Raw genomic sequence first — 25,170 nt, forward strand, 5'->3', positions numbered from 1 at the left:
GCCTGGCACACAGCAGGTGGCTGCTACATGGGGAGAATTAGAACCAAGAGTTTTTGGTTCTTGGCTTGAACCCAGGAAGGGCACTCCCTAGGGGTGGCGGTGAGATGCGCCCACCGCAAGGTGGCGTCCTCCATGAGGGGATGCCCGCCTCCTGCCCACTCAGGAGCTGGGAAGCCCGGTAGGGCCCGAGACGGGGTGCCAGTCCCTTGGGTAGTTCTTGAAAGATCCTGGTCTTTCTTTAGAACCGGTCTCTGTATTCCTGCCACTGTTTCCTGGTGCCTCTACTGACTGCTTCCCCTGAGATGCCCCCAAGTGACATGGAAGACCTCTGCAGGGCCTGGAGACACTTTATTGGGGACAGGCTCCTGCCACAAGCGAGGGCTCTGAAGATGGGGGGCTATTCTACCCCTTGTTCCTCTGTGTTCCTTGGGCTTTGCTGATAGCAATGGGCTGCACTTCATTTCTTGATTCTTTTGGTTACAGTTTTAGTCATGCTGGGGGCCCCCCCAAGAGGGGCTTTAGGGGCTGAGGCTGCTCTGGCCCCCTTCCCTGCCTGCACAGTGCTTTGCTGGCCCCTGGAAACCAGAGGGCATGATTTCTTGGTGGCAGAAGAGGCTTGTGGCAAGGAGGCAGGCTCCGGGGATGTGTCCTTCCCTAGCTTGGGAGTGACTGAAGGACTGCTGTCCCCAGCCATGGGTGCCCTTGGCAGTGGGGGGAGGTCGGTGAGGGCGGGCTGTGTCTCCACCCTCAGAAGATGCTCGAGCAGGGCTGTCTGCTGCCTGCGCTCCCGGTGCCTTCTCATATCCTGCTCCAGCTCCTGGAGGAAGCCTATGAGGGGCAGGGATGGTGGGTGGTGGATGGAACCCAAGGCTTATCGGGAACACCCCTGGGCTGAGGAGGAGGTCCCTGGCTGAGCTCCTGAGCAAACTCTCCCTAAGGGGGAGGAGTGTGAGGCGGGACCAGGATGAGTTGCCTGCCTGCCCAGACTGCTCCTGGCCCTGGGACCACCTCCCCAGACACCACTGCCATCTTAGCTCCTCCCAGACCCCGCAGGGCAGGGGTGAACTCTGGGGAGGCTGCAAGCCTTGAAAGCAGGGTCACCTCGCTCTGAGCAGAACGGGCCACTCAGCTCCGGGAACTCCTCGTCCTCATCGCTTGAGGCTTTATCCTCCTCGTCCGAGGTCCAGCGCTCTAACACCGGCTGCCCATCCAGGTACAGGAGCAGGGGCAGGGCTTCTACCACCCGCTCCCTGTAGGGCAGAAAGAGCAGAGGCTACCTGGGTGGGCACCCCTGGGTGTGGAGCCTGGGAGCGCAGACACAAGCCACAGCAACCACACCAGGAGGGGTGCCGTTCTTGAGCTGGAAGCTGGGCCTGTGGTCAGGCCACGGATCTGGCTCCAGGTGGCATTATGGGTGTGGGAGGGAAACAAGGGTCCGACTTGAGCTGGGGTGAGGGAGGGGAAGATGCCAGGGACGGAGCCCCGAGGTTTGTGGGCCGAGAGGGAGCTCAGCCAATCAGCCCTTTCTTCCCACCTTCAATTCCTCCTCACCTGTAGCCATCCTGGGCGGTGCAGCTGTTTCCAGTCAGGTTGAGGATGAGAAGGCTCTCGGGGAATTCATCTGCCCATAGCAAAGGGAGACCACTGCCCCTCTGCACAGCCCCCAGACCCCCTGGAGCATGTGCAAGCACAGGGAGAGGGGGGCAGAGAGGCGGGAGGGCCCCGCCTGGGACTTATTCCATGAACCAGGGCAAAGGCTTCCTACCCAGCTTCAGTACTTCTATCAGGTTCTCCGAAAGGTCCAGAGACTGGAGGTGTGGGAGGTCGCGGAGGTTTTCCACCTGCCTGATTTGGTTTCCTGCCAGAGACAGGAAGCTGTAGGGGAAGGGAGGAGTGCAGAGACAGCCAAATCACAGAATAGCTGGAGGAAGGGAGGAGAGCACCAGGCGCCCAGGTCCCCTGGCTAGGCAGCTGGATGACGAGTGGGGACACAAGGCTTTTTGGGGTGATGGGCTAGGTTTGTGGGGGTCCTCTGCTGATAGGTAGTGGGCGTGGGGAGGTCTTGAGCCAGTTCTTTGCAGGTATTACCAGGTTTCCTCCCCTTCATTCTCCCTCTTCTCCTCATCCCTCACCCTGCCTGAGCCCTGGCACCTCTTACCGCAAGGAGGGGATGCAGGCCAGGTTCTCAATTCGCTGGATCTTGTTCTGCAGGAAGAAGCCGAGGTGGGGAAACCAAGCTGAGGTCAGCTGTGTTGGGGGGCCCTTCAAAGGAACAAAGCCCCAAGACCCTGTCTACTCTTGAGGCTGGAGATCTGGCCCTTTGGGAATGATCACCCCACTCCTTGAACTGGTAGTTACTACTTTGGGATGATTTGCTTTCTCCAGGTGGGTGGATAAGGGTGTAAACCTGGGGCTGGCTAAACTTGGTTCAGGTGTGCCCTGCTCACCCCAAAACCAAAGAGTGACCCGGAAATCAGAAGAGGAAACCAAGGGCCACAGGGAAATCAAAAAGGCCTTGGTGGTGGATTGCACACAAGAAGGGAACAGCGAACATACACTACTTTGATCTGTAGTTTCTGTCGGGAAAGGTTCAGGGATCTGGGTATATTCAACCTGGGGGAGGCTGGAGATCACCTGCCCACCCCCACCCCCACCCCCACCCCCACTGACAAACAGCCTTCAAGGTTTTGATGGATGCAGAGGAAGCTTCTTGGTTCCCTCTTCCTTTTCTTCAAAACAGGAAATGGATTTTGAACTACGTAGCATGAGAGATTTAGAGTAGACTACAAGAAGGACTTCTTGAACAAGAGACATGTTCAACAAAAAATAGTGATTCAAGAACATGGTCAGGATCTCTTTTGGGAGGATTGGTCTTTCAATTCAGAAGGATTCCTGATTCATCTGAAAACAGTGAAGGTCTGCCTGCCTGAACACTAGGAAGTGGGCAAGATGACCTGGTTGGCTCTTTTCAGATTATAGACAGACCTGGCCCACAAGGGATAGAGTCACCTCCACAGGGAGGAGGAAGGGCAGGAGGCAAGAATTTACCGCTTGCAGATAGAGGCTGTGAAGATTCTGGAGGCCCTCTAGGTTCTTGATAGTGGTAATTCCCTCCCGATCCAGGCGGACAGTCTGCAGTTCAGCAAGCGTGTGAAACCTGGGCAAACAGTCAGCAGAGTGGTGTGACAGAGGGCCACTTTCTGTGGTGTCTTAGCAGGGAGATGGAGGGGATGGTGTCTTAAAGAGGGGTGGATGGCTCAGTGACTCTGATCAGATGTCAGGGACACCTGCTTAACTCATGAGGTTGGGTCCAGGTTGTGAAACTGGGTTGACTTGGAGACCTGGGTCTCTGTCAGTAGCCCCAGGAGGGATCAGAGTGAGAAGGGAGTAAGGGCCCTTGGACTGGGAAACTGGGTGATGGCAGCTTATGGTTCCTGGAGAGAATCAGAGAGAGGGAGGAGAAGACTTCCTCAAGCCAGCTTGGGTGAGGGAGGCAACAAGTGAGACAGAGAGGAGACAATCTCTGCAGGAAGATCCTTCCTCACCTCCCTTCTCAGTGGTCCATGGAAGGGAAATCACTTGTTCCTTCACCCATTCATTAATTTCACAACATTTACTGAGTGCTCACTAGAGAAAAACGACAGTCCTTGCCTATCACTATTAGGGAAGAAGCCCAACCATCTATGACAAATGGGTGTCAGAGGCAAGTGCAAGGGACTAAGGGCAGACATGGACTGTACACTGAGTTCAGACTAGGGGGAATCAGGGAGTACTTCCTGGAGGAGGTGACATGTGTAGGCACTAGCCAGGAAGGTGAGGTAGGATGAGGAGAAGGCATTTCAAGTAGAAGGCATAGTATGTATGAATCCAGCCCTTCTTGAACTTTAATGTGCCCATGAATACATTGGGGGGGAGGTTCTTGTTAAAATGCAGATTGATTCAGTAGGTGGGTCTGAGATTCTTCGTTTCTAACAAGCTTCTACTTGATGCTGCTGCTGCCCCCTTCTCCCCTGCCACTCCCGCCAGCACCACTCTGGGTAGTAAGGTGCCAAGGTGTGAGAACATGGGGTCTTAGGGGAATTGCACACTTGCGGAGAGTGGCAAGAAATAAAGCTAAAAAGGCAACAGAGGTCAACTCATGCTAAGGTGTTTGGATTTTATGCTGGGGGTACTAGGGAGCCAAGGAAGGTTCTGCCAGATTTGTCATTTAAAAGGATCACTTTCAAGGGCAGGGAGACTAAGGAGTCTGTTGAGAGGTGATGACATTTAAGACCCTTATTTAAAGCAACTGAGTGGTTGGGGGAGGGTATAGCTCAAGTGGTAGAGCGCATGCTTAGTATGCATGAGATTCTGGGTTCAATCCCCAGTGCCCCCTCTAAGAATAAATAAGTCAATCTAATTACCTCCCCCCACCAAAAAAAGAAAAAATAAATAAAACAACTGAGTGGGCATGGTGAAAAAGAAATAGAATGATTTTTAAGGAGGGAGAATCAATTGGATATTGTTACTGACTGAATGTGTGGAGTAAGTAAAGAGAGGGACAAAGATAACTTGACAAATGAGTACAGCTCAGTGGACTGCTGACATCCTGTGTGTTTCATTCTTCCAGCATCCTTTCCTCCCCTGTGCACTCACATCTTCTCTGACAGACCCTCATCCTCAGGGAAGGCCAAGTTCCTCTTAGTGATAAGGGCTTCCGTAATGCACCTGCTGCCTTCCTCCGGACTCTGGGCAAGCTCAGCTGTGAAAAAATGAGTCAAATTGTTACATTTCCTCATTCTTGAAGGACAGACTCTACTGTCATCCAGCTGTTTCACCCACCATCCTACTTTCCTGCTCACCTCCAGGCATGATCTAAAAGCTGCTGGCCTGGGGCAGGATTGGAACAAACAGGAGCAGAGCAGCTTGGGCAGCTCCTGGGAATGGCGGAACCCAGGCCGGTATGAGGAGAAGCTCAGAAAATTGGAAGACAAAGGAAATGGGTTGGTTCAGAGCCAATTGTTGGGGGTAGGGTAGAAGACGAAAGTAAATTGAAATGGAGGGTCTGGAGTTTGAGGGGCGTAGAGGGGATTTGCTGGCCGCCTCCAGGGAGACTGTAGGTTGACAGTAGTGCCTGCGGTTGGGAAGAACGGTTAGAGTCTAACGTCGTTGCTAAGAGACCGGACGCCAAGTAGGGCACGGGGGATGGGGGGCGGGCTCACTGATGCAGGACTCGGCGCATGCGGATTACTGCTCCAGCCAGCGGCCCCGCCCTCTGCTTCCGGTCCAGGGCTTCCCCACAATCCTTGGCTCCTTCCGTCTCGCTACGCTCCCGGCGGTTCTTCCGGTGGCGATGGCTGCGACCGTGGCTGGGATGCTGCGAGGTGGTCTCCTGCCCCAGGCGGGTAAGGAGTGGCCCAGATCTTCACGGCGCGTTCCGGCCGGTGCTCTCTACTCGTCTCCCACCTCTATTAATCTCCCCTCCCGAGATCTCTGACCCCAGAAAGCTCCCGATAACCCCGACCCCAGCTAGATCACCGGCCTCCTTCCCCCCATCTAATTCCCTGGGACTCCAGAATCTAGTAATAGCAACACAGCAGAAACGTCAGAGACAACCACAGTATTTATTCTCTAGGCCGCAGTCCCTCTGCCTTGTTTGGGGTTTCTCTAACCCATCACCCAGCTCTTTCTGCCTCCAGAGATTCCTTTGGTTGGACCACGCCCCGCCTTGACCTAGGTGCTATGTTCCCTTCTTAAGGTCTCAGCCTAAATGTCATCTCAGGCCTTACTTGGCCACCTTCTGCAAAGCAGGTTTCCCCTGTTAAGTCTGTGTCTCGCACTCTGTTTATTGACCCCTTTGCCTCATCACAATCTTGTAATTTTGCATTTGTTTACTTGTTTCCTCAATTAAACTCCATTAAGGCACAACCATGTTCATTCAGCATAGCCAGCAAGCGGCATGGTGCCTGACATGAGTAGGTATGCTGTAGATATGTGGTTTTTTTGTTTTTGGTGGGTTTTTTTTTTTTGGAGTGAAAAGCCACATTAAATTTATTTAATGAACTCTGGAAATTTCATGTTTCATATATATGTCACAGTTCCCCAATTACATTTTTTGTTCATATCTTTATTTATTTAAACTTTTTTTATTGAGTTATAGTCATTTTACAATGTTGTGTCAAGTTCCAGTGTAGAGCACAATTTTTCAGTTATACATGAACATTCATATATTCAGTCACATTTTTTCCGCTGTGAGCTACCACAGTATCTTGTATATATTTCCCTGTGCTGTACAGTATTGTTTATCTGTTCTACATAAGGCATGCTGTAGATAAGTGTTTAATGAATGATTTTGAGTATGTAATATAGGCCAGACACAGTAACAGAGACATGTATTATTTCGTTTAAACCTTGAAAGCATCCTAAGAAGAAGGCATTATCTTCCCCTCCTTACAGGTGGAGAAATTCAAGTTTAGATCAGTTGAGTGACTGGTCAAGGTTATAGCTTGTGAGTGGCAGAAGAGAGATTAAAATCTGGATTCATGCATGTCAGTTATATCTCAATAAAACTAGAAAACATTTTGAAAAATGTGGTTCCATCCGATCTAAAGCTTTGTTTTTAAGAGTTAGGTTTTGTGGCCACTGGCAAAAAACCTCTCACCCCAGCAAATCTCCATGGTCTCTGACCGATAGAGCCACCTTCTGGCTGAACCTTTTCCTGAGATCCCATCCCAGTCTTGGGAAGGGCTGAAAGGGGGAAGCTCTAGTTTGGGTCCTTTAGTTGAGAATGAAGGGGTCACTTTGGCTTATGGCTTTCGAGTGGCTCCCTTGTCTTCTGAAAGGTGCTCTCCAGCAATGCCTGTAAACAAGAAGCATGGAGAGAGGGAGCTGTGAGGACAGTGTAACTTGTCCCTCTTCAAATCATGGGAGAAGGAGCAATGCCTAGAGTGGTGGTTCTCAGACTTTAGCTGGCATCGGCATCACCTGGAGGGCTTGTTTCACACTATTAAAAATTGACACAACATTGTAAACTGACTATAACTCAATAAAATAAAATTTAAAAACACAAACAAACAAACAAACAAACAAAAACACTATTAGCCAGCCTCCGATCATATTGGTTTGAGGGTGATGGTGGTACACACTTTGAAAACTACTGGTTCAAACCAGGGGTTGGCAAATTATGGCAGGGCTGGTCACCATCTTTGATACATACAGTTATACTGGAACACAGCCACGTCTGTTTATTTACATATTGTCTGTGGCTGCTTCCATGATACAATGGCAGAGTTGAGTAGTAATGACAGACCATGTGGCTCTTAAACTTAACATTTTTACTGTTTGGTCATTTAAGAAAAAGTTTGCTCAACTCTCTCCTCCTTTTAAAAATGTATTCAAAATACTTTCTCCTTTGTTGTTCTCATTTTTCCCTCATCTCTGCATAAAAAAGTGCTGGAGAAATGGGAGCCTTCAAGGATCAAGCAACTGAGCTAAGGTTACCCATTAAAGAGAAGAGAATATTTGGGAATTCAGGATTTCTAGCAGACAAATTCCTTGTCCCACTCAGTGCTGAGGCTAGCTCTGTGGGCTGTGGTTGTCTCTTCCCAGAGGATGGGATTTTTCCCTTTCCAGGGCAGACTAAGGTCTCCAAGAGACTGCATCTCACCATATTGTCGTTTCTCCTCCCAGGCCGGCTGCCCACCCTCCAGACTGTCTGCTATGGCTCCAAGGCCGTTACCCGCCACCGTCGTGTGATGCACTTTGAACGGCAGAAGCTGATGGCTGTGACTGAATATGTCCCCCCAAAACCTGCTGTCAACCCAAGATGCCTGCCACCCCCTCCCAGCCCCCCAAAGGAGGTAAGGAGGAGACTGGGCATGTCACCTAGTGGTGGGCTGGTGGATTAAAGTAAGCTTGTCCTTTGGCCATAATGAAGTAGCTCTCTAGGACATTGTCATCCACATGATTACTTTCCCACTTTGACTCTATAGTCCAGATACTTTAACGTGAAATCTGCACCTGATTTTGCATTAGCCTTTTGGACTCTGGATTGGATGGGCCTCCTGGATTTTCTTCATTCTTGTCTCCAAAAATGTATGTGTGAAAACTATCCCTTCAGGTAGGGGTAGGGAAGACCTTTGCTCCTGTCTTGAAGTTTCCATGTTTTCTTAGAGGAACAATACTAGGTTTTTTGTCCTTGAAAAAGAACAGAAAGACCAGTGGAGAAATGGTAACTTTATGGTGGTTCTCAGGTCCACAAGTTCTCAACTTCAGGAAACAGTGTTGAAGTCTTATTTTGTGACATTGCCACAGTTTTGAATTAACACTGCGAAAGAATAATCTTGTATTTATGATTGGTAAAATAATTCAACATGAGTACAGTGTCAGAGGAATAATTAAAGTAATTTTGTGAACATTATTGTCAAAATAACGTTCATTGGGTCAGACTTATGTCCTGTTCAGGGGCACCGAGTGTTCTCAGGTTTGAAAACCACTGCTCTAAAGACTGCTATTAGCTAATGGAAATGAAAGCACAGAGTGGGAGACGGAACATGTCTCTGAGAGTCAGGGGTCCAACTATCCTGCCTGTACACGGATCTAGCCCACATTTGGGCATCACTGGAAGCTCCAGCACCCACCCCTGAGGGAGCTGGGTGCGAGGAGAAGAGGCAGCTTATATCCCCTTGATCATCCCTTCCTGACTTCAGGAGACGGGCCTTGTCCGGCTCCTCCGTCGGGAGATAGCAGCAGTTTTCCAAGACAACCGAATGATAGCTGTCTGCCAGAATGTGGCTCTGAGTGCAGAGGACAAGCTTCTCATACGGCACCAGCTGCGGAAACACAGGATCTTGATGAAGATCTTCCCCAACCAGGTAGGGAGCAGCCCTTGGGTGTGGGTTGCCCGTATTTCCCTGTCCCCGCCCACTCAGACCCCAGCATCTCCATAGATATCACACTCTCGACTCCTCCCCTCCACGGCAACCCTCTAGTCCGGTGCCTAAACTGCAGTTAAGGGCTGAGGAGACCCTTGGGTTGCGCCGTCAGCCTGTTGTGGCCCATGACCAAGGTGGGCGGCTCCTCCTCCCATTTATCTCCAATAAGCCCTTCTTTCCTGCCATTCCAGATCCTGAAGCCCTTCCTGGAAGATTCCAAGTACCAAAACCTGCTGCCCCTTTTTGTGGGGCACAACTTGCTGCTGGTCAGTGAGGAGCCCAAGGTTAAGGAGATGGTGCGAATCTTGAAGGGTGTGCCTCTCCTGCCACTGCTAGGTGAGCAGGCACCCCTGCCGGCTAGGGGTGAGCATGAAGACAAGTGGGCAGGAATCTGTGTTTACAGTATCTTCCCCACTAACACACGTATACTCCAGGATTCTTCAAGAAAGTTTAGGAAACAGTGACTTAGTGGGAGTTGGGCCAGACTTATTATGTAAGGGAAGGAGGGGAGGGGATTGATCCCAAATAGTGGGAGTGGGGCAGGGCACAAGTGGGAATCAGATTTGGCAGAAGGCCGGGAGGTGGAGCAGGGCAGTGGAGAGCAAATGCCTAGGGTTGAACCATTGTTTTCGGAGAAGAAAAGCATTTGTGGGACCCTAGCTGATCCCATGTTCTTCCAGGTGGCTGCATTGATGACACCATCCTCAGCAGGCAGGGCTTCATCAACTACTCCAAGCTTCCCAGCCTGGCCGTGGCACAGGGGGAGCTGGTAGGAGGACTCACCCTCCTCGCGGCCCAGACCCACTCCCTGCTTCAACACCAGCCCCTCCAGCTGACTGCCCTGCTGGATCAGTACGTCAGACAGCAGCACAAGGGGGACTCCATCGGGCCAGCCAGTGAGCAGCCGAATCCTCCTGACCCAGTTCCAGACTCATAGCCAGCCTCTTATACCCAGCCTACCCATAAATATACCCTGCCCCTATTGCCTGTGCCATCTTCTGTCAGAGATATGGGAGAACTTGGGGTGGGAGTGGCATTTGTTACCTGGCTTTCATTGACAATGACTTCTTGGCCATCCAGAGATGCAGAGGGAGTCCATTTCAGAATGGAGGCTCGTAATCACTATCTCTGTCCCTAGCCTGGGACCCAATAGGAGCAATCTTTCCGCTCTCCAGGTCCAAAGCAGAGAAGCTGAACAGAGGAGGATATTGCCCTCAGCCTCTTTTGTCCATTGTCCCTTGCGGCACGTGCCTCCCAGCCTGTCCCTTCATGGCTCCAAAGTGCCGGCATAGCTCAATTGAGAAATTGTGCTGAGAGTGGCATCTGCTCAGAGCCTTCTGTGCCAGGCCCTGTGCTGACCACTTTACATGCACTAGTTCCTTTATTTCTTACATGTTATCCCCATTTCACAGAGAGGAAGACTAAGGGGAGGAGGAGTTAAATACCTTGCCCAAGGTCATGCTGTTTGTAGGGGGCAGCACGGGAATTGAACTAGCTCTCTGTGCTCTGAAGACACTGCCCTGGATTTCTACACTAGAACTTTCTCATTAGAGTCCCAGGCGTGCTTGGATGTTAATTCTCTGCCTTCAGGGTGTGCCGTGTTGTGGAAAGTTTGGGAGCCTTGCTTTATGATAGAATGAAAAGCATTTTACTTTACTGCGTTTTGCTGTTTACAAGCCTATCTTCCCTATAGACATGTTCTCAGGGTCATCTCTGACTCACTTCTCTTCCTAGAAAATCCTTCCTCTTCCCATGTCCAAGCCAGTTACTTCCCTGTGCCCATGCCCACAAATGGCTTTTCTTACATGCTTGTCCTTTTGAAGGCAGCTGCCCACTTTGCCCAGTAGCTAGCATGTCTCAGGTGGTTCTGAACAAAAGAGCTGAAGGAAAGCCAGGACTCTGTATTAATGGTCTGGTGGCTCTGGAGTAGGAGGCCTCGTCCACGTCACGGGGAACCGCGAGTGCCTAATGAAGGAGAGAGGACATTTGACTAGGAGCCTGCCCTTCTCCTTGATAGGCACGGTTCTGGGTGAACACTGGGGTGATGTGGGGAGGGTGGCTGTTGAGCATTCTCCAGGACCTGGAGCCGTGCCACAGCTCCCTTAGTCCCGGGCGGACACTGCCCTGGCAGTGATGTTCTGCGGCAGCTTTTCCTTCCCTGGTCCAGGACCTATTTCCCACAGTGCTCAATCGATACGATGTGAATTAGAAAACCCTTGAGGTTCCTGGCTACCAGAGCTGGCCTGCCCAGTGCTGTCCAGTGCCCTCCCTGAGTCCCAGAACCCTGCCAGGTGGTGCTGACAACACCTCCCTAGGGTGACAGGAACAGTGCTGAGGTTCCGAACGGAACAGGGAGCGGGCATCGCCTGAGAGATGTGTAAGACCCTGAAGGGTAAACCAAGGCTTCTGTGGGGACAGCTGGGTGGGGGAAATGGCTTATGTTATTTTGGGAATTAAAGAAGAACCTTGCATTGCATCCTTCACCTTGTGGTACCTGAGGCTCCACCATTAAAAACCCTTTCCAGAAAGCAGCTGCACTGCAGTTACAGCCGTCAGTCCATTTCATATTCATTTGAATGAATTCTACACCTTTCTCAAAAGCTAGTTTCTAACTAGAACGGAGCAGCCAGACACAGTACTCCAGCGGAAGGGCAAAGGTACTCAGAAAGGGAGGCCATGGGTGCCGAAGTTGGCTCCACCTTGCCCTTTAAGAGCCAACTGGTTGTTGCTCCAAACCCAGTCCTGGTCCAGAGACTCTGCAGGCTCCAGGCTCTGGGGTAGGGTTTGTCTTGCCACATTGGTGCTTCCAGCACCCCCTTGGGTCCTGACCTGGTGGGGCATCACCCACAATGACAGTCTCAATGTGGGGGCCACTGGCTGGCCCTCTCGAGCCTTGACTGCCCTGCTGACTGTGCCCTTGGCACTGTCTTTCATGGTCCCACAGGGGCATCCCTCCCTTCCCGTCAACCTGATAGCTTTGCTGGCTCCAAATTTTGCAATCTATTTTCAGATGTAAAATGAGAGAGGCGGGGGGGTTAATAAGGAAATGGCCTTGAGTACTAACTGTGGTCAAGGCCGTGCTAGTCTGGGTAAACCCTTTACCACCACTGGCTTGAGGCCAACAGCTCCCCAGTTCTCTGTGATCTATCTGGAACTGTGCCCAAGTGGGAACTCTGCCCCCAGCCACAAGCCTCCGGGGTGCTGGGGAGTCGGCTCAGCCCTGAGTCCTCCAGGGAGCAGGGGGGCAGAGCTGAGCGGCCGCCTGGAGCTAGGCGGGAGGAGGGGCCGGGAGAGGTGGAGGTGGGGAGATCCGGCTAGAGGGGAGGCTCCGACGTCTCCTTCCTTCCTGGTTCCTGCAGCAGCTGCTGCCACTACTCAGCTCTGAGCAGGGAGCGGGCAGCTCAGAGACGGTGACTCAGAGGCAGAGCGGCGCGCGGACCAAGGAGCACTGGCGTCCATGGACCCTGGGGTAAGGGGGCCATGCTGGCATCAGCTGACATTCCCGGAGAGGGCTTCCCCACCTGAAGCTGGCGAGTCTGCTCCTCCGGAGATGAGGGCGGGAATGGAGGTGGAAAGGGGGCACCCACCTGGCTCACCTCAACCTGCACCCTCTACTGACAGAGCTTCCCCTTCCACCCGCGAGCAGTGAGGGGCCAAGATCCCGCAGGGCCAGGAAAAGGGCACAGAGATACCCAAACACCGGAAGAGTTTGGGAACTTCCAGTGGCTGAATGCAGGAGTTTCCCCCCAGGTCAGCCTCAGGCAGCATGGACCCCTCTGCCCAACCTCCTGGCCACCCGTGCCCCACCGCAACCCTGTCCCCTGCTGGCTTCAGCTCCTCAGGTTCTTGCTGGCTCCATTGGAAGATCTGGGCTGTTTTCCCAGCCTCGGGCCAACCTTGCCCCTCCAGGCCCCTCCCCCCGTCTCACACACTCAGCCTTATGCATTATTGATCTCCCTGCGGAGCCAGGATGGCCAGGGCTTGTGCCAAGGGCGCCAGTGGGCACTGCTGCGGGACCTGTGCGGACCTCGTCATGTGTCTCCATTGGCCTGTCCCCTGCTCTCTCTGGGTGGGTGGCACTTCTCAGGATCCCCGAGGACTGAGAAGGAAGAAAGGAGGCTTTGCAGGAGACTGAGAATCCAAGGTGGTCATCCTAAGGGGAAGATTGACGGGAGGAGGCACAGGAGAAAATGGGGGCTGTCTCGGGCCTCAGCTATCCCATGCAGAAAATGGGAGCCCAAGAACTAAAGGGTATGATGGGGAGTTGGGGTCAAGTGGTTGAGGGATTCTGTAACGGGATAATGAGAGGAGTTCCCGACCCATGGTGGTGGTGGTAGAGATCCTGAAGGAAGAGGAACTGGATCGAGATCTTGCTTGTCCAGTCTCTGAATCCCTCTGTCCTTTTTTGGATCCTCTTCCTTCACTCCCCTGCCTCACCTCTGATCACCCCCAGGGAATCCTCCAGGGAAAACACCAAGTGTTTCCTGGAGCTGGAGAATGTGTGCTTAAGGTGGGGCTAGGAGGACTTTCTGAGGTTTTCTCTTGGCACCAGCCTGCCAGCTGTGCGCTAGTTCACCTCTTGGGGCAGTGGCCACAGTGGGAGGGTGTGGGCAGGGAGACCTGCCCAGAGTGGGGCAGGGACAGGCTCCGGAGAGGCGTGACAGGTAAGCGGAAGATGTGCTGGTGGGCTTTCAACTCAGAGGGTGCAGAAGGGTTTGGAGGTGGGCAAGGTGATAGCTAGGTCTGTGCTAATGGGGTCTCTCTGTGCTTCAAGGGCCCTCTCAGGACAAGGTGACGTCCTTCCCCTTCCACTCTGCTCTCCATCCTCAGCAGGGAGTGGCCACTCCCCTCTCCATGGACTTCCAAGAGCGGGACCCTCCCTCCTTGGCAGAGAGCACTCAGTCTGCAAAGCCCAGCAGTGCCCAGCAGGTCTGAGAATGGAGAAGCAGGAGGGGCCAGCTCGGCTCACAGGGGAGGGAGAGATGTGGTCGCCTCACTGGTTGCTCCCCCACTCTGTCCTGGACTGCAGGCCTCCGAGCTGTGGGAGGTGGTGGAGGAGCCTCGGGGCCGGCTGGGGGCAGAGGGTACCATGCCGGAGAGGCAGGAAGGCCATCTGCTCAAGAAGAGGAAGTGGCCTCTGAAGGGCTGGCACAAGGTAGGGCGGGCAGGGCAAAGGGAGGGGCAAGGTGCAGGGGCAGGACGGGGACCTGCGGGCAGTTCAGGGTGTCTGTGTGTCAAGAAAAAAATGTCCATGTGGTTGCTCTCTCCTCACACTCTTTCCTCTCGGTCTCATGGGTCCCGTTCCTTCATGGCAACATCACAGAGATACTTTGTACTCGAGGATGGGATCCTTCGCTATGCCACGACTCGGCAAGATGTGAGTCAGGGCCTCGGCTGAAGGTGTGGGAGGGATCTGGCACCAGAGTGCCCTGGGCAGGCAGGGGGCTTCTGGAATCCTCCAGAGCAAAGTTTGAATCCCAAGTACACCATTTGCTGGATATGGGGTCTTGGGCAGGTTACTTCCCTGGGCCTCAGCTCTTCATCACTAAGGTGGAAAGAGGGTGGTCACCCATTTGTAGTCTTCATCTTGGTGAGCACCGTCGGGACAGTGCCTGGCACAAATAAGTGCCCAAGAGATGAGGGCTTTATCGTTCTCATCCGTGTCCCGTGCTCATGAAGGAACACAGAACTAAAGGCCTAGACAACCAGGCTCTCTCCAAGAAAGTGTTTCCTTCCTCAGCCTTGCAGATTCCTGAGGATGGGAAAAGTTTCCCTCATTCCATGACTCCCTAAGAGCTCAGATTGTGACTTGACATAGTGGGCCATCCTGTGCCCAGGAGAATGGCTGACATGTCCCTGCTGATACTGTGACTTGGGCATGAGGGTGAACCTGCTGCCTGGCCCATGAGCCTAGAGTGGTCTCAGGAAGATGGTGGCGCTGGTGGCCTAAAAGCAGTCTTCCTTAGCCCTCCAACCCCTCCACCCCAGATCACCAAGGGGAAGCTCCATGGCTCCATTGATGTCCGACTGTCGGTCATGTCCATCAACAAAAAGGCCCAGCGCATTGACCTTGACACTGAAGACAACATCTACCACCTGAAGGTGACATCCCTGGGAACCAGGTGGTGGTTTGGCCTCCAGCCTGGCAGAGACACTGGGACACACAGGAGAGAGGCACAGGGGCCGAGGGTCTGTCTGAGTTTGACCAAAAGGGAGTTCCCATCATATACAACAGCCAATGATGAACTGGCCCTGTTGGTTGGTATGGCACAGGGCCAAGGGCTCAGACACTTGGGGAAGCTGTTCCTGCCTCACAGCAAGGGGCTTTTGCACAGGCTGGGTGCTGTAGGGAGAGACCCTGCTTGCCTGGGGACCAGAACCTTGACTTCTTGCCCCTAGAAAGCAGTCCTTCCCTTCATGCATCCCTCTCCTTCTCCGTCACTTCTGTAGATCAAATCCCAGGACCTGTTCCAGAGCTGGGTGGCCCAGCTGCGTGCCCACCGCCTGGCCCAGCACCTGGACGTGCCCCGAGGCCTGCTGCCCAGCGCCACTCACCGGAAGGTAAGATGGGCCCTGAGGCAGGGACAGGTGACGTGGGGATTCAGAATTTGGGAAGGCGGGTCCCATCCTTTCTGACCCTTGACTCACCCCACAGGTTCCCGGTGCCCAGCCTCCAACAGCGGGTGGTGCCTCGGCTCTGCCAGGGGTTGGACCTCGGGAGAAGGTGTCTTCCTGGCTGAGGGACAGTGATGGGCTAGACCGTTGCTCTCATGGTGAGGGGCCCCTGGCACGGTGACTCTGTGGGGGGGGCCAATGCTGTTGTGTCTGGGTGGCACCAGCAGTCACAAGGAGGAGAAAATGTTACCTCCATCCCTGCCTCAGGGAGCCCCAGTCTGATGGGGAGACAGCTTCTGCCTTTACACTGATCAGGTTTACTCAGGCCTGCCCTGGGGAGCCTCAGGCTTACAGAGGATGACAGGATTCATGCCGTAGGCACATGGACTGACCCAGACACAGGGCCAGGGCCCACATCCGGAATACCAACACAGGGAGGGGTCCTGAGCAGTGACTCCAGGGTGGGGAGTGTGCTCTGGAACCAGGTTCCTGGAGTTGAGCTGTGATGTTGTCCTGGGAGAGGGAAGTGCCAACCAAGTGGAAAGAGCAAAGTGAGGGCCCCCAGCCTGTGTGGAGGCAGCAGAGGTAAGGTGTGGTCCTGAGACAGAGAGCTGATGGGGCACCTACCCTCCTCTGAGGCCAGACCAGAGGGTAGGAGCTGCAAACTGCTTTGGGCTCATGAGTAGGGGGTGTGGAAGCAGTGTCGGCACCTCCGTGGCTGCGGGGTGCAGTGTTTGGAAGACGAAAGGAAGCTGAGGGGCAGACTGGGGCACCCGGCCAGTCTCCCTGGGGCACCCAGGGAGAGGGACTTCCTCATTCATTCTTTCCGCAGAGCTCTCTGAGTGTCAGGGGAAGCTCCAGGAATTACACAGACTCCTCCAGAGCCTGGAGTCCCTGCACAGGATCCCCTCAGCCCCCGTTATCCCCACACACCAGGTGAGATCCAGGGAGGAGGCAGGGTCCTTCCCAGGGCGCTCTCTCCTCTTGCCACCTTCATCTCCATCACTTCCCTGGACAGGTACCCCGTCCCCCTTACAAGCTGCAGTTTCCTGAGGAGCCACCATCTCCTAGTTGCCCCTCCCCACCTTGTCCACAGTGCCTCAGGGTTGTCTCTCTGCCCCTTTGGAGCGACCCCTTCCTCTTGTGCCCATGCACCTGCCAGGCTGTCGGTCCTTTGCCTCCGGGATGTCTGTGTCTCTGTGTCCTCCTCCATGGCCATCTGCCTCTCTCCTGGCTTTGGTGGTTTTCCTCACTCTGAGAGTGAAACTCCCCCACCTCGACTTGCCAGGCCTCAGTGACAACCGAGAGACCCAAGAAGGGGAAGCGGACCAGCCGCATGTGGTGCACGCAGAGCTTTGCCAAGGACGACACCATCGGACGGGTGAGGTGGGGTGTGGGCCCTAAGATGCTGGGGGGAGGCTCTGAAGAAGCCCCTTCAACCTCTCCCCTTCGTCTACAGGTGGGTCGTCTCCATGGCTCTGTTCCCAACCTGTCTCGCTACTTGGAGTCCCGGGACCCCTCTGGCCCCCGCGGGCTGCCAACCCCAGACTATGCCCACCTGCAGCGCAGTTTCTGGGCCCTGGCCCAGAAGGGTGAGTGCGTGCTGGAGGGGTGGCCGGGAGCAGATGGGGAGAAGGAGAGGGAGAGGGAGGGAGTCTGATAGCCGGCCCCTGCCCCAACAGTGCACAGCTCCCTCAGCAGCGTCCTGGCCGCTCTCACTGCTGAACGGGACCGACTGAAGGACCTGCACCAGGGTTCGGAGTTGTCCAGGATGGGGGTGAGGCTGGGGACAGGATGGCCGGTGGGAGGAGAGGGCCCAAGGCCAAGAACTGCAGGCCTGGAGGTGGGAGCAGACCTGGGCCGGGAAGGGGGTTGGCAGAGGCAGGCCAGGGAGGGCTTCACCTCCCAGCACCTGTCCCCTCACTGTCTCCCTGCAGGTCTCTGAGGCCCCAGGTGGCCCGAAGCGCCTCCACTCACTGTCCGTCTCCTCCGACACCACTGCGGACTCCTTCAGCTCCCTCAACCCCGAGGAGGTGGGAGCCAGGGTGGGCTGTGGGCATCATTCCTCTGGGCCTTTTTTCTCAGCAGGAGTGAAGGCATGGTTGGTTTTCAGACCCAAAACTCCAACCCCTTTCCCAAAACATGGGCAGCAGCCGCATCTGTGATTCCTTAACTGCACGTAGAGTGCTTTTGCTTTTAAGTCAGAGTCCCGTGAGGCAGCGATTCTAACCCTCAAGTTTACAGACAGGGAAACTGAGATTCAAAGAATCTAATTGATGGGCCCAGGCTCCCCTACAGCATGGGTTTGAATTTGGCTCCACTGCAGGCTTGCTCTGTGACCCTGAGCCTCAGTGTCCTAAATCTGCAAAATGGGGGCAGGAATCATACCTACTTCATAGGATGAGTGTGGGGACTGACTGAACTGGTATGCTCACAGGGCTTGGAGGGGCTCAGTGTCAGTGGCCAGGAAGCATGAGTGGTGATTATGGAACCCATGTCTCCTTACTCCCAGGCTGGTGATCATTCCCCCAGGCCTGAGTAGCCCACCACACTCGTTCTCCTCTGCATCTTCTCCTGCTCTGCAGGTTCAGACTAGACAATAAAAGTCCCCAGTCAGGCTTCCCTCTCAAGGGAACTGCCAGGTCAGGGGAGCCCAGCCTGTCTCTCTGGCCGGGCCTCGGGCCTGACCCCCATCTCGCTCCCACAGCAAGAAGCTCTGTACATGAAGGGGCGAGAGCTGACCCCTCAGCTGTCCCAGAGCAGCGTCCTGTCCCTTGCTGATTCCCACACAGAGTTCTTTGACGCCTGTGAGGTTCTCCTGTCTGCCAGCTCTTCTGAGAATGAGGTGAGGGAAGAGGGACCCTGGGATTAGAGGAGTAGGGTTCAGGGAGACTAGAATCTATAGATTCCCAAGTCCTTTCCAAGCACCTCAGCCGCTGTCTCTGCATGTCCAAACATGCTGGGTTTGTGCGGCCCTGCTCAGAAATCTGCTGGGGACCCTTCTTCCAGTTTGATATGCTCTGTCTCCATTGGGTCCTCCTGAAACTTATTCCTCAGCTCCACCCCCCAGTCATCTCCCTGTGACCCCATTTTAGCCGCAGCACTCTCTCAGTAATCCCCAACTTCCCTTCCCTTCCTTTTGTGTCCCGTCAAGTCCCTGAGCTGTCTTGCGCCAGTCGTGAGGCCAGGCCCTCTCTCTCCCAAGGTGGCAGGGCACGTCATGATGCCAGGCCTCCCAGGGCAGTGCCTTAGGGCTCAGACCACTCCCAGTACATTCCCTTCCCCTTCCCACCAAAGGGCTAGCTGGGCAGATTCTTGCCAGGCTCCGGGCACTGCCCAGCTGTCCGGTGGAGGCCTAGTCTGCCCGGCCTATCATCTGTCCTGGCACAGGGCTCGGAGGAGGAGGAGTCGTGCACCAGTGAAGTCACCACCAGCCTGTCTGAGGAGGTGCTGGACCTCAGGGGAGCCGAGCGCTGTCAGAAAGGTGCCAGCCAGGCGGGCAGGAGGGAGGGCTAGAGGTGGGCTCAGAAACAGAGTTTGTCCACAGTCCAGGCCCCTTGAGAAGCAGTCCCTTGTAGTACTGGTGGGCTAACGGCTTTGGATACTGACTCCAGGGGTGACTCCGGGCGGCGAGGAAGGCTAAGCCGTGAGCTATGTCGCAGGGGTGGCTCTGGGGTGGGACAGGCTCAGCTGAGGGCTGGCCTCCCCTCCAGTCTTCTGAGAAGGCTCCCATGTGGGCCTGACAGAGACACAGAAGGGCCCACTCAGCCACTTTGTAGCAGCGTGGCTTTAGACGTGTCATTTTGCTTCTTGGAGCCTATTTCCTTGTCTATCAAATGGGCCGAGTAATCTACACCCTGACATTGGTTTCTGTGTTTATGAAAGGGAGCAGAAGCCAAGGGTGGGGGCTCAGGAAGGGCTTCTGGGGTGCAGGGTTTCTGTTTCCAGCAGTGGGAACTGCCCTGTCTGGTTCTTAGCCCTGCTGCCCACCTAAATCCCCAGGAGCTCACCAAGAATTAGCTCTGCAGCCTCCTGCCCCACAGTGAGTCCATGCTGGGGCCTGGGAGTGACCATACCCAGGAGCACCTCAGGAGCTCTGGAGGGGCCTGGATGCCGGTGCCCAGCGGAGAGTGACAGGCAGGGCAACACCCTGGGGCTGTGTTCCAGGGGGAGCTGTGGGGCCTCCCCACCGCCGATGTCTGCCGGCAGCCAGTGGGCCTGGGGCCGACGTGAGCCTGTGGAACATCCTGCGGAACAACATCGGCAAGGACCTTTCGAAGGTATCGATGCCTGTGCAGCTCAATGAGCCACTCAACACCCTGCAGCGGCTCTGCGAGGAGCTGGAGTACAGCAGCCTCCTGGACCAGGCCAGCCGCACCACCGACCCCTGCGAGCGCATGGTACGCCCGCCGCCCCAGCCCAGCCCCAGGCTGCCTCGTCCTCCCAGGATCCCGTCTCCCAGAACACCCTGGTGGGCCCTTCCCTGCTGCTAAAGGTTCACCCCAGCCCCCCAGCCCTTGCTGGCAGTGGGGTGGCATCTCCTCTGATCCCCCGGCGCCCCTCGCCCCCAGGTGTACATTGCGGCCTTTGCTGTCTCCGCCTACTCCTCCACCTACCACCGGGCGGGCTGCAAGCCCTTCAACCCTGTCCTGGGGGAGACCTATGAGTGTGAGCGGCCTGACCGAGGCTTCCGCTTCATCAGTGAGCAGGTATGGGCCCGGAAGAGGCTGGGGGCGGGGGTGGAGGAGGGAAGAGGTAGCCAGGTGGCCGGGAGCAGGAAACACAGGGCCTCCATGGAGGCCAGGTCCTGGGATGGAGCAGCTGGCCGTCGGGTAGTTGGGGGAAGGGGCTCCCCGCTTAGTGTGGAAGCCAGACGTGAAACAAGGAGTTACTGCACCATGTTCTAGAGCTGGGATCATGGAAGCTCATAGGATGTTATTCAGCTCTAGTGGGTGATCCTGAGCTAAGTCTTGAAGGATGAATTGGAGTTTGCTAGTTGCCCAGGGGGGTGGGGAGAATGGGATGTTGCAGATAGTGTAAAGGAACAAATGGAGCATATTTAGGAAGAGTTAGAGACAGGGCTGGAAGATAAGGCAGAGCCAAACCCTGAGGAGCCCTGTAGGTGAAGGTTAGAAAGGGTTGGTTGGTTGGTTGGTTGGTTGGTTTTTAAGTCCTGAAGGCAATGGGGAGCCACGGGAGGGTTTTAAGTGGTAGAGTGACATGCTTAGGATTGAACTTGATAAAGAACATTCAAGCAGTGGTGTGCCAGGGAATGGGAGGAGGCAAGGAAGATAGGCTGTGGGATCCCCAAGTTCAAGGTTCTATATGCGACTTGTTCCAAGGAGGACAAGGCTGAGTTTTTCTAAGGGTGTGTTGTGGAGGTTGCGAGCTGATAATCAACTTTGGGGGAGAAGATGATGAAGGAAGAGGATCCTCACAGGAGGGCTGGCTTTCAGGCAGGGCACAGGTAGAGGTCCCACCTGTCACTGCTAGGGGACTTTGTAGGCTTGGGCAGGGTCTCTGGAGGGCACTATACACAGGGTTGGCAAGGAGGGCCCAGAGGGGAGTGAGTGAGAAGGAAGAATGTAGGGGCCTGAGGGGAAAGGAGAGGATGATGGAATTTGGGTGGTGGCCAAGGGTGAAAGGGACAAGAGACCTGGAACTAACTGGTCTTCTGGTCCACAGGGAAACTGGGGGAGGGGTGAGGGCCTCGGGGGGTCTGGGGTCAGGTGCATCCTGAAGAGAACTTCCTTGCTCATCAAGGTCTCCCACCACCCCCCCATCTCGGCGTGCCATGCGGAGTCTGAGAACTTCATCTTCTGGCAAGGTGAGGGGGGCTGGGTGTGAAGGGCAGACAGGGGAGGGGCTGGAACACTTTCTGGTCTTATCTCTGCTGTTCCTCTCCCTCCCTCAACCCAACTCCAGACATGAAGTGGAAGAACAAGTTCTGGGGCAAATCCCTGGAGATTGTGCCTGTGGGGACAGTCAACGTGAGCCTGCCCAGGTGAGTGTTCCTGAATGCTCCGCAGCCAGGCCCAGGCCACAGGCCATCCTCCAGGCTGGGACCAGGAGGTGGCAGGGACTGGAGAGAGGCCTGAAGCTGCTTAGGGTGGGGCAGGTTCTGTACATTTTACACCTATGTTCACAGCAGTTGCCAGTAAAGAAAGGTGAAAAATCTTCCAGCTGGAAGGGCTTGTGAAGGTCATCTGACTGAGTAGTTTTCACACATTCTGACCGTGACTCACAGTAAGGAATGCATTTGAGACTTCAAGCCAGTGCACAGTAACCCATAGACACACACGTGCACACACACACATATACACAGAAACCTAAAGTGATTTCAGGACTGCTCACAAACCACATTTGAAACACGCTCATCTAACTCATTTTACTGGGGGCACTGCAGCCAGAGGCCGGTGCAGGGGTTGGGGAGGCCCTGGACTTCGGGGTCAGAAGTCCTCGGTAGGAGTCTCAGTTCTAGCACTGAATAGTTATGCAAGCAGCAAGAAGACTTGACATCTCAGAGCCTTGAGTCTGCTTGTCTATAAAATAAGAGTAATAAGTAATGCCTGACAGAAGTGCGCAGTAAACAGAGTGATATATGTGAACAGACCGACCATGGTCCCTGGCACCCAAGGCCAGGGACCCAGTCTATGGTTTTACCCCCATGACTTAGGCACTCAAGGGCTTTCTCAACAAATGGAGATGTGTCGGCTGAATACTTTCTGTGAAGGCTGCTCTGCTTTATAAATGTGTCATTCTTCATGGAAGGACGATGAGCTGGAACCAGGGCCCCAGGTTTCCTTCTGCAGACCCATGTGTGTGAACTGCTCCAATGAGACAGGTGCTCCCTGGCTCAGGGTGGCGCATAGTTCCCCAGAGCTGGCCAGCTGCCCTCCCCCACGCTCTGTCTCTCTCAGGTTTGGGGACCACTTTGAGTGGAACAAGGTGACGTCCTGCATTCACAACATCCTGAGTGGCCAGCGCTGGATTGAGCACTACGGGGAGGTGCTCATCCGGAACACACAGGACAGCTCCTGCCACTGCAAGATCACCTTCTGCAAGGTGGGCACACCACCCTGCCCCTGCCTGTCCGCCCCCAGCAGCTCGCCCCGGGCAAGGGGAGGGGACACCTCCCTAAGCCCCCCGCCCCCACCCCCACCCCAGGCCAAGTACTGGAGCTCCAACGTCCACGAGGTTCAGGGTGCTGTGTTGAGCCGAAGCGGCCGCGTCCTCCACCGACTCTTCGGGAAGTGGCATGAGGGGCTGTACCGGGGGCCCCCGCCGGGTGGGCAGTGCATCTGGAAACCCAGTAAGTGGGGCAGCCGGGGTGGACTGGGCGGGGTAAGGGCTGCTGTGGCACAGTCCACCTGCCCCAGCCCCCTGCCTTCCCCCCAGACTCAATGCCCCCAAACCATGAGCGAAACTTCGGCTTCACTCAGTTTGCCTTGGAGCTGAATGAGCTGACGGCTGAGCTGAAACGGTCTCTGCCTTCCACGGACACGCGGCTCCGGCCAGACCAGAGGTCAGTGCCAGGCAGGTGCTGCTCTAGAACCCGGGGCTCCTCCCTCCCCTGTGGGTTCCATACAGACCTGGGACTGTGTCCTTCCTTCCTTGAGCCACCACAGGGGGAGATGGGGCCTGTTTGGGGCAGAACTGGGCAGGACAGAGGCCTTGAATGTGGGGGCTCCTGAGGGTAGAGGCAGTTCTGCTGACTGCAGCCTGGATGCTCAGGTACCTGGAGGAGGGGAACATACAGGCTGCCGAGGCCCAGAAGAGAAGGATCGAGCAGCTTCAGCGAGACAGGCGCAAAGTGATGGAAGAGAACAACATTGTCCATCATGCTCGCTTCTTCAGGTGCCTCTGCCCTCTGCCCTCTGCCCCGGGTCTCTCTGCGACCCAGGCTCCCCTCCTCCTCCCTGTAGCCCCTACCTGCTTTGAGTGGGGCCAGCAGTGGGAGGCAGCATCTGGGGACAGCGGCCTTATTTCTGGATGTTCACCTCTTGTCTTCCCTTTCCCCGTCCCCCCAGGCGGCAGACAGACAGCAGCGGGAAGGAGTGGTGGGTGACCAACAACACGTACTGGCGGCTGCGGGCTGAGCCAGGCTATGGGAACCTGGATGGGGCTGTGCTCTGGTAGCCCTGGCCCAGGGGGCAGGAGGCCCCAGTTCCTCCCTCCTGCCTCCACCCCCCACCACCCCGCCACGGACACTTGGGCGAGGCCAGGCTCTCCCACTTACTGCCCTGGAGACCAAAGGGGCAGCCCTGGCTCTGGCCCTCTCCCCTCTGCTGGCCAGAGGGGCTGCATCTCAGCCCACTGCCCACCCCTGGTCTAGGGTGGGAAGCAGGATTTGTGCTTCCCCAGTCTCGTTGCCCCAGACAACCGGCATGTAAGACCCTCCTTGCTTTGTCATCCCCCGTCTTTCCCCCTTGGGGTACTTAGGGGAGACTCCAGACCCTCCAGGATCTGTTCCCCATTTCAGTGCCTTCCTAGGACACAGGGGATCCCTTGATACTCCCCAGGCTTCCTGTGCCCAGGACTCTGGCCCCAGCATTGAGGTTAGAGTGACTGAAGGAGAGGGGACGGCCTTTTCTTCCAGCCCCATGCCTCCCATTCCCCATCTCCAGCATCTTCTCCCCACACCCTGGGCCAGGGCGCTCCCTTTGCTTGGCCCTGGCAATTTCTCTCATCCTCCTGGATCCCCTTCTCCCAAACTGCAAAATGCCTGCAGCTTCCAGCTCCTTTATCCTTGGACCTCAAGTGGTTTCCTTCAGTCTCAGCTCGGCGGATCCCCTCAGAGCAGACTGGGCAGGAAGGGCGCCTGGCCTCAGACCCACCGGGAGTGAGTGAGGACCCGTGAGAGTGTCGGTTTGTGTTGGAGAGCGTGTGTGCGTGCGCGTGTCTGTGTACTGCTTGCAGGCGAGCAGGATTCCTCTTGTAGCCCGGACGTCCCCGCTGCCGGGTGTCCGCCCCCGTTGCTGCTCATTTTCTCAGTCTGCCTCTGATTAAGGTGAATGGCTATGACATTCCAAACTCCAATAAAGACTGTCCCAAACTTTGGCCTGCAACCATTCATTTCAAAACACATGTGTTCAAGTGAAATGAAGGCTCATGGCCCCCTACTCACCCAGGCTAAAACCCAGTGTCACCTCTCCTTTAATCCTCACATCCTGTCGATTCTACCTCGGTGTCTCTCAGCTCTGGCACCTTCTCTCAGTTGCAGCTGGCTTAGGATGGGCCCTTGTCAACTTTTGCCTGGACAACTGCAGTGTCCTCAGAGCCTCAGGCACTTCCATTCTTAACACTGCCTTTCAGGGGGATATTTTAAAAGACAAATATGGCACCTCGTACCTGCTTCAAATACATCCATTGCTTCTCAGTGCCTAAAGGGAAAACCCAAACTCTTCAACCAGGCAGAGTATTGTGTAGTTCCTGTCCCCCTCCAGCACAGAAGCTGACTCCATGCTCAACATCCTCGTTTAGGTCTGCGCTCACTTCCTCACCCCACTCAGTGACTGTTCAAGGAAAGGTGGAGGTGGGGAGGGACTAGAAGAGATGGGAGAACAGGGCAAGCTGCAGGTTCTACCCTCCCCAACCACCTGGGCTGAGTTCAGATCCCAGCTCTGTTATTCCAAAGCTGAGT

General features: G+C 55.2%; 3 protein-coding genes across 9 annotated transcripts; 2 read left to right on the forward strand and 1 right to left on the reverse strand.

Moving 5' to 3' along the window:
* Positions 1 to 339: 339 nt before the first annotated feature.
* On the reverse strand, positions 340 to 5,132 carry LRRC46 (leucine rich repeat containing 46). Its single transcript, XM_011000742.3, has 8 exons — positions 4,842 to 5,132; positions 4,636 to 4,741; positions 3,049 to 3,157; positions 2,159 to 2,205; positions 1,766 to 1,875; positions 1,552 to 1,621; positions 1,102 to 1,250; positions 340 to 828 (listed from the first exon to the last, which is right to left on the reverse strand). The coding sequence occupies exons 1-8, from the start codon at positions 4,849 to 4,851 to the stop codon at positions 458 to 460; spliced, it is 972 nt and encodes a 323-aa protein (XP_010999044.1). The 5' UTR covers positions 4,852 to 5,132; the 3' UTR covers positions 340 to 457.
* Positions 5,133 to 5,285: 153 nt separating this feature from the next.
* Positions 5,286 to 11,388, forward strand: MRPL10 (mitochondrial ribosomal protein L10). 2 transcript variants are annotated; one of them, XM_064495997.1, is made up of 6 exons: positions 5,314 to 5,384; positions 5,902 to 5,958; positions 7,669 to 7,838; positions 8,688 to 8,852; positions 9,104 to 9,248; positions 9,593 to 11,388. In XM_064495997.1, exons 3-6 carry the CDS (start codon positions 7,734 to 7,736, stop codon positions 9,847 to 9,849), a joined length of 672 nt encoding a protein of 223 aa, XP_064352067.1. In that variant the 5' UTR covers positions 5,314 to 5,384; positions 5,902 to 5,958; positions 7,669 to 7,733; the 3' UTR covers positions 9,850 to 11,388. The 2 variants fall into 2 exon arrangements, with proteins under 2 accessions (XP_010999042.2, XP_064352067.1); XM_011000740.3 differs by lacking the exon at positions 5,902 to 5,958 and having other exon boundaries at positions 5,286 to 5,384.
* An 846-nt stretch (positions 11,389 to 12,234) lies between these two features.
* Positions 12,235 to 24,587, forward strand: OSBPL7 (oxysterol binding protein like 7). Of its 6 annotated transcripts, none has more exons than XM_011000736.3 (24): positions 12,235 to 12,381; positions 12,534 to 12,662; positions 13,687 to 13,841; positions 13,942 to 14,067; positions 14,236 to 14,289; positions 14,901 to 15,014; positions 15,363 to 15,473; positions 15,568 to 15,685; positions 16,360 to 16,463; positions 16,816 to 16,908; positions 16,987 to 17,119; positions 17,210 to 17,304; positions 17,465 to 17,560; positions 18,235 to 18,372; positions 18,918 to 19,011; positions 19,695 to 19,927; positions 20,099 to 20,236; positions 21,291 to 21,354; positions 21,453 to 21,531; positions 22,448 to 22,592; positions 22,695 to 22,839; positions 22,926 to 23,052; positions 23,262 to 23,384; positions 23,558 to 24,587. In XM_011000736.3, the coding sequence occupies exons 3-24, from the start codon at positions 13,767 to 13,769 to the stop codon at positions 23,664 to 23,666; spliced, it is 2,514 nt and encodes an 837-aa protein (XP_010999038.2). In that variant the 5' UTR covers positions 12,235 to 12,381; positions 12,534 to 12,662; positions 13,687 to 13,766; the 3' UTR covers positions 23,667 to 24,587. The 6 variants fall into 6 exon arrangements, 5 of the variants coding, with proteins under 5 accessions (XP_010999038.2, XP_010999037.2, XP_064352065.1 ...); XM_064495995.1 differs by lacking the exon at positions 12,534 to 12,662 and adding an exon at positions 13,000 to 13,163 and having other exon boundaries at positions 12,249 to 12,381; XM_011000735.3 differs by lacking the exon at positions 12,534 to 12,662 and having other exon boundaries at positions 12,248 to 12,381.
* The last annotated feature ends 583 nt before the right edge of the window (positions 24,588 to 25,170 follow it).

The sequence above is a fragment of the Camelus dromedarius genome, chromosome 16 (genome assembly GCF_036321535.1).
Source record: "Camelus dromedarius isolate mCamDro1 chromosome 16, mCamDro1.pat, whole genome shotgun sequence".
NCBI lineage: Eukaryota > Metazoa > Chordata > Mammalia > Artiodactyla > Camelidae > Camelus > Camelus dromedarius.